This window comes from Corvus brachyrhynchos, unplaced genomic scaffold (assembly GCF_000691975.1).
Source record: "Corvus brachyrhynchos isolate BGI_N302 unplaced genomic scaffold, ASM69197v1 scaffold115, whole genome shotgun sequence".
Lineage (NCBI taxonomy): Eukaryota > Metazoa > Chordata > Aves > Passeriformes > Corvidae > Corvus > Corvus brachyrhynchos.
This window is the reverse complement of record NW_008239553.1, coordinates 4,953,018-4,960,872: the sequence shown is the minus strand read 5'-3', so window position 1 is coordinate 4,960,872 and position 7,855 is coordinate 4,953,018. Positions and strand designations below refer to the sequence as shown.

General features: G+C 41.5%; 1 protein-coding gene across 3 annotated transcripts in view; it reads right to left on the bottom strand.

The window, feature by feature from the left end:
• Window positions 1-7,855, bottom strand: part of LOC103620717 (1-aminocyclopropane-1-carboxylate synthase-like protein 1) — a 25,296-nt gene that overhangs the window by 6,693 nt on the left and 10,748 nt on the right. For 2 of the 3 annotated variants that reach the window (XM_017742048.1, XM_017742049.1), the window contains exons 1-5: window positions 7,569-7,849; window positions 5,883-6,496; window positions 4,329-4,388; window positions 1,605-1,675; window positions 992-1,061 (exon numbers count right to left, since the gene is read on the bottom strand). In XM_017742048.1, coding sequence (XP_017597537.1) covers window positions 992-1,061; window positions 1,605-1,675; window positions 4,329-4,388; window positions 5,883-6,496; window positions 7,569-7,830 — 1,077 coding nt within the window. In that variant the 5' untranslated portion in view covers window positions 7,831-7,849. Of the gene's footprint in view, window positions 1-991; window positions 1,062-1,604; window positions 1,676-4,328; window positions 4,389-5,882; window positions 6,497-7,568; window positions 7,850-7,855 lie in introns of those variants that run through there. The other variant, XM_008639393.2, reaches the window with a different exon arrangement.

Below are 7,855 nucleotides of genomic sequence, written 5' to 3'. Positions count from 1 at the left end.
ACCAGAATAACTTTAATCCTGTTCTTCGCTTCAGAGACACTTTGTTCTGGTGCCATTCTTGATTCTAATAAGCAATTTAGAAAAAGAATAGTCTTTAACTAGGGAAAAAATTGGGGAGCAGTTCTGAGCTGTTAGTAAAGCAAAATACTTTTCAACAGTTAATATGTGTTATCATCTCTTTGTGGTAACAGCAGTACAGACCTCCTGCCAAATTTGTGCAAAGGTAGAAACTACTGTCTCATACAGAAGCAGGTTTGACTCCTGCTTCTACAGGACAAATGCTCACAGGCACCATGAGTTTCATTCCAAGTATCAGGAAGAATCTGGTGCCTTGGAGAGGCAGTGATCAGCAAACAGATCAGTGGTAACCTCAGTCCCCATGAAGTATGGGGTTCTGTTGAATTACTGCAGCCAGAAAAGCAATGGCTGCACCAGCTCCTGCTGCCTTCAGCACTCAGCAGAGGCAGAAGTCCCTGACCTCCACAGGCCCCCATGTCCAGGCTGTATCTCTCACAAGTCAGCAAGTCCTGCAGAGACTCAGGTCTTGATGCCTTTCTAGCAACATTACCACAAATTTACAGGCTAAAACTAACTCTTGGTTCAATCACAAATCTTTGTCCTGAGGTATAACAGAGGAATGGGATAATATGAAACTCAGCTGAAACAGCGGGCACTCTTTGTCAAGGCTGAGGGATACAGGCATAGTAGGTCCCAGAGCTAAATAAGGAGATGAAGATATAAGGCCCCACTGAGAGCAGTGGAAGGAGGAGTTGGCACACACAAGTGAAAAATGAGGCAAATGTACAGCTGACCTGAAGTGTTTTGGCTGAAGTGTGAATCAAAAGCTACTGAAATGAAGAATCAATCTCATGTACATGATAACGGGTTGCATTCTTATCAAATCATTTGTTTAAAAAAACAGAATTTCAAACAGTTTCCCAACAAATGGCAATACATTAGAACCAACACCAATGGACACTGGGATACCTACATTCTCTGCTTTAAGGGGTGCAGGGGCCTTGCAGTAATAGGTCAAAAATCGAGCCACTTCCTCCCGTAAACTGGAAAATACACAAAAGCAAATATTGATTCCAATATTGTCCAAGAGCCTGGGCTTCCAAATCAGGTTCACGTCTTAGGAAAATAAAGTCAGGGACAGTGAAGTCTGGTGAAAATAGCTAGAACACAGGATAGCTCAGGCCCATGGAATAGACATGATTTTTACACCCAGTAGAGGTGTCACAGATAATGTCTATAATGGTGCATGCATTTCTGATGAACTTTAACCCAGCACAGAAGAGAAGGATTAACATCCCCAAGTGTTCACTATGTTTCAAAGAATTGTTTGGAGTTACCCAATTTGTTAATGTATACAAGTGCTTTTAAAACTCTGTTTGCTTTAGAAAATTTGCATCTTCTCTCATGTAAAAGGACTTTTAACTGGATGAGCTGCTAGGAGAGCTAATGTAAAGTTTTGCAAAGAAAATATGATTAAATGACCTAGAAAAGTTTTAACTAGAGAATGTAGCAGAAGAGGTTTGTATTCATTCATTCTGTTTATTAAACAAGTAAGCAAAAAGAGAAGTACTACAGAAAAGACTTACAACAGATGTCCTTTCCAGTCAGGATACTGAAGCAGTGGAGGGTCAATCACATTCATATCAGCCTGTGTCAGCTGGGAGAAATGAGAAGAATCATTAAAAGCACAGTTACTGATAAGGGAAACATGGAGATAGGATCCATGTACGGGCACACACCTGCACAGACACTTGTGCAACTTCAACAGTTGTAAAACTGGATTGGGAAAGCCACTGACCATCAACATTAATGCAGCTTGGAGAAGCAAGGACCAGCAAACAGATCTGTGATACCTTCAGGTTATATGAACCACGGGCTTCTGCTAAGTTATTGCAGCCAAAACTTGCACAGAAATCTACAAAAAGGATGCAGAACAGGCAACACACGATGCCCATAACCAAGGTGCCCACAGAAGACTTCCTCAGCAAAGGAAGCAACCCCAAGAGTGTTTTGCCCAAGCTCTGAGGACAACAGCTTTTGGCTGGAAAAATAAGTCCCAGTTGTGAAAGCTCAGGTCTAGACTGTCAGAAGGAGTTAGAAAGGAATTTGAATTGGAGTCAGATATGTATTTTCTTTAATAAGCTTTCAATGCATTATTTTTTTTAATGAATTACAGCTTTCATTTATGTCTCAGTTCCAAGCTGCTGCAGGTTCTTCAGATTTATATTTCTGACCAGTTTTGGTAAGTGCTGAAGTATAAGAGGAGTTTCCAAAAGACAGGAGAAAAATCAAATTATCTTCTTAATAATTATTCCCCAGGGCAGGCACTTTGTTCCTTATGAGAAGTTCATTCTGATCTCAAAGACAGATTGACCTGAACTGTGGAAGTCCTTTTCAATATTTATAATTAGATAAAGTGTGCACACTGATTTTTATTATTATTATTTCCAAGGTTATAAATATCACGGTTTCACATAATCCAGCTCTGTGAAGTTGCAAGGGAAAGCGCACCATTGATACAGGCAGAGAGAACATTCTGGATAAACAAAAAGGCAATAAACAAGTATTATGTGCAATGTCTCTTCCAAATATTTAATGGCAACCAAATCTATGAGTTAATACTAAAAAAGGGAAACGTGGGGGTGACACAAGTAGGTGATGGTGAAAGGGAGAAGGGAAATTCCACATGCAGTGTGAAAGTTTTGCACATGATAACAAAGCTATATAGGTGTTTTAATAACTGGTGCCAAGCTCTGGAGTTTAAAGACACTGTCCTTATCCCATGCAGAATTACAACCTGGTATTATAGGATTTAAGTTCCTTTATTCAGCTGTAGATGTTCTTGGAGCCTATGTAGCTCCAAGAACTGTTCCTCCTTACATCTCTTTCCTAAACTTATCTAGAGAATGAAACATCAAACATATCAGCAGACTTGGCCAAAAATGACTATGAATTAATAAGAAGAGAACCCCTAAAAGTAATGTGTTAAGGGGTAAGGAAAGTTAGCCAGATGGGCTAACTTAAAGGAAGAGCATCTGAGATCTCATGCCAGAAAATATTCTCTAATTTAAGGGTCAAAAGTTGTAAACAGAAATTGGATACATTATTCAGTGGCAGCAGTAAGTATTTTTAATCCCAAATAGCAAAAAAAATATTTGCCTACAATCTCAGCTGATGCTGCATTCAGTGAATCCACACTGTTACTCAAGGCTGCAAGGACTGAGAAGCTGGCAACAATACCTCTGTTCTGCTTGTTGCCACAAGCATGAACACTATAGCTGACAAAGTCTCAACTCACTTTCACAGAAGGGCTAATTAAGATGCAGCTGACTACTGTCTCCCTCTGCACTACTTCCTGCAGACGTGGTGCTGGTTTAAAGGGGAAAGGACAGTGAAGGAAGGAAGGAAGGCACCACCTACGCAGCCTAGAAGACATCTTTCCAGGCAGGCAGCAGCCCTGCCTTACCTGTTCTTTTAGCTGGAAGGTGGGGTAGAGGGGTAGCATCCCCCGAGTCAGTGGAGTGGCAGGCAGAAATCAAACAAGGAACATTTTGAGGGTGGGAAGTGGTGGAATGGGAGCAACCATGAACTTCAAACTGCAGAGACTGACTGTCCAACCCTGAGCCACCTTCCCTCCCTGCACGTAGCTACAGGTAGGAAAAAGTGCCACCTGCCCACCTCAAAGGCTGTCTGCCACCTCAGTAGTGATTTTAATGGAAATCTAGAAGCATTCCTCTGCAGCACAGTTCTGTTGTTTCCTTCTGACTTTTTCTACTTTTTCAGTTGTGCTATGTTCTCCACTCTTCTGCCTGATGCAACTGAACAAAGCCAGCAGGTAGCAGCTGACCCAGCCTGATTTTGAGAGATTTCACTGCTGCCACTCTTTCACATTTCAGGTGAGTTCAGAACCAGGCCTCCAAGTCGTGTGACTTTATAATGGACAGATGTGAAGATCCTCAAAAATAGAGTTCAAAACTAATTTCAAAACATCTGTATTAAATCATCTACTGTCAGCAGGGGAAAATAAAATTTATCTTATTTTCATCTAGTTTTCTGAAATAAGTACATCCCCAGAGAGAAACCCATTATGAAGAGGAAAAGAAAAACACCCATGTTCCTATCCTTCTGGAAAAATAAAATAAATAAATGTACAAGTAGTTGGATTCAAAAGTGACTTCCAACAAATTTAAAATTCGCAATGAAAAACTTTACCAGAGAAACCTGAGTAACAGCAGTAACTCTAGGAAAGTGCAAGCTTTGAAGAGGAACTGCAAAGCAAATTCCGTGGTTTATTTTGGAATAGAACTTACCCGCTTCGACATCAGGTCAAAGCAGAGCTTGTTCTCACTGGTGCCAAAGTTTATTATACCCTAGAAAAAGAAACAGTGTATTGTTTACAGACACATAAAACATGTAAGTACATCACCTTAGCCATCACTTCACTGAATTGCCTCCAAAAAGCTTACCAAGGAAAAGCCAAAACACAGTTCACATAAACTTCACCATATATAACTCAAGACATGCATCTATGTGTGTATGTTTCCATATATACCCTAAGCACTCGGCTTCTTAGTCAATAAACTGTAAATGAACACGTATTAATGGCTGATACTTCTTTACAGAACATGTTTAACTTAATGTTGAATTCACTCACTGGTATATGCACCTAAGAAAAAAAACCTAAAACAATTCTGAAAAAAACCAAAGGTTTACCCTTCTGCAGTGGTTCTACACAAGGTTTTGGATATATTTCTTTAACTTAAAAGTATTTGTTTATCAGTAATTACTATTCCACTCTACTGATTTGCTCAGAAGCCATATAAACATGTAGTCATGACAAGTAGTTAAAATTCCGAATTTTCCCCTCTGGAGAGATGACCCTACAGTTCCAGGTTTATGATTTGGCCATATTTAGTATGGTATTAGATCCTGAAGAGTTCAAATCTAGTAGCACATTTTCATTCTTGGAAGAGTTTTGAGTAAATAAATTTTTAAAATGTGAAAGAAAATCTAAACAACTGTACACTTCTGATATTATTAAAGTACAAGTCTAATTTTAGGTATTTGTTTAAAAAAACTACCTCTTACATAGACAACAGTTGGTACAAGCAGCAGTCTGTATCTCATAATACACCTTGTAACAAAAACTTCCCTATGTGTTTCTAGTTTAACAATCTAGTTTTCACCACCTCAACACAGGCAATGAAAGTCAGGGCTAAGAATAAAATATTTTTAAAGTTTCAAGTAGTTCAGTACGTGAATGAAGGATCTACTTAGAAGTAATCCACATATAAATTGTTATTTATATTTACTGGTTACTCAGTAATAATTTGCCATGAAGTATTAACACTCAGTCTTTGTGCCACAAGAGGGCTACGATTAGCTACTTAAAACTGAGCAGCTGAGTGTAAACGGGAAGAAAAAGTGCTGAGTGATATTAAAATTTTAAAAATTTAAAAAATAAAAAAAAGGCCTATTTCCTGCACCCATCACCTGCAATAATCAGATATAGTCAGATAATCAGAGATGGTCCTCAGTTGGGCAATAGAGGTGATGAGGTGGAAGGAGGAACACGAGCTGCCTTCCTGCAGATTTCTTACATCTTTCAAGGTCTGCTACTGCTATTATTACCCTGGTAGAGAAATCAGAGTGTGCAAACCTGAGCTGAACACAGCGTTCATCTTTGATACCTAGATGATCTGCAAAGCTACTTTTAATTTCTTTTCCTTAAACAAACAGTTTGACTCACCTTGTATTAGTGAGATCAAAAAAACCCCACACCTTTAGCATATCTGTCAGCAAACCTCTAAGAAACTTATTTCCTAACAAGGAAGCCAGGAAAACACTTTGAGGTTCTTACTCACATTGGGGTTCTTGTCTTCATCATACTTGTCAGCATGATAAGCTTTGTACCCTTCCTCAGAGGAGCCCTGAAAAATGCTGGCAAAGTTTCCGCGAGCAGAGAGGTAGGGGCTTCTCTGGAAGCCACTGGGGTTACAGAAGCCATGCACGTCAACCCGCCTCTTGGCAAGCGACCGAACCCTCATCTCTTGCAAGTTGCCCCCTCTTCCTCCCATTCCCTCAATTTCGGACAGTGCCTGGCTGAAGTCCAAACCCCGAGGCATGGCAACAGAGGAGGAGGAGCCACTATGACTCTGCTTTAGGATGCTGAGCATTTGAGCAAAGACATTGAACATGCGAAACTCGTGTTCCCGCTCCAGTTCAAACCGGCGCTGCTCCAGTTGCATCCGACGCTCCTCCGCATCCAAATCTCGCTGAAATCGGCGTTCTTCCATCTGCAGAAAGCGCTCTTCCATGGCCCGCTGAGACGTCAGAGTCTTCAGCAGGCGATCATCGAGTGGGTCCCTCATGCGCTGGCCTTTCCGCTTTTTTCTCAGCCGATGCAAAGCAGAGAAGCCAGGCCGGGGAACAACATTCTGGATCCGTGATGAGTTTGCCATGTTTGGCTCACTGAAACCTGTGAATACACAAAAGGAAGAAAAAGTGCAGCAAGCAAAGTGGCACGGGCATGCTTTGCTGCCTTCCCCTGCCTGTCCTAAGAACACCCTGTAGGGTTTACAGAAAAAACAAAGTAAAACCTGTCCGGTACATGCTGAGGTTTGCAAACATTTTTTTAAGTTTGCTTTTACCATCCACATTGGGCACACCATGGTGCTGCCAGCCCCAGCCCCTTACATAGCCTCTGTATTAACCCAAATGATCATAAGTTCTCTCCACCAGGCTAACTATGCAAGCACCACAGCCAAGGGGACATACCATTTCTTCCTGACCTCAGACATTAACCTCACGTTTGTTACTACCTCTTCTTCTCCAACAATTCATGGTCTTCCATCAGTCCTAGACCGGTTTGAAATCGCCAGGATGCCCAGACTGTACCCTTCCTGGCAGCTAAGCAATGCCAACTGCACTTCCAGTGCAGGAGTCTCATCTCCTGGAAACAAATACACTGTTTCTGCCAGTGACTTTCAAAAATATCTTCTTTCCAAGTCCCACTGAATAGCTCAGAAAGTCAGGCAATGATTATTCCCAAGTACTCTTCACTGTCAAGTGGGCTAAAATGTTAGATCTGGAATATATTTTAAAACACTGCAAGGACAGTTTCACCTGCACGTTTATAGTGCAACCATGGCAGAAGAAGGTCTCCCAGTACAATTCAGTATGAGGAGCACAGAAAGCTCTGGTTATGTTCAAATGATACCAAAAAGCATGCCAATGGGTTTTTTTCAACAAGGTAATTACTGTCAGCATTATATGCAGAAATCTAACTAGCCCACCTTATGGAGCCCTTTGGACTTCATACACAATATATAGCCTAGCTCAGTAATTCCAGACTATATTTATCCGCAGCAAGATACCTGCATTTTGGGAATGGCCAGAAGACCATAAAATCAGCCTTCTACTTTAAAGCTTTTTGGGATCCAAATGTCATTGAGAAAACCAAGTGTTTATCTCTGCACCAGAAATAATCTTCTCTCTCTGGGAAAATGGGCAGAAACCTTATGCTGGAATGAATGTAAAACCTTCCCTACCTGAAGGTGAAACACTGGTTTCAATGGGAATCTCCACCCTGGAGATGGGAGAGTCATTCTGGGCCCTCTCCAAGAAGGCTCTCTCCATCTCCTGTTCTTCAGGGGAGCCCTGCTGGTAAGACATGGCTTGTGGGGGCTCTGGGGTCAAGCTGTGGCCATCAGAGTTCACCTCCTCACATTTGATTTCCATCAGCTCAGGGTGCTGGGAGTGTCCAAAGGGCAGGGTGGAGGAGGCAAACTGGTGGTGGTAGCTCTCCACCATGCTGCCCTGCAGCACCTGCTGAGCC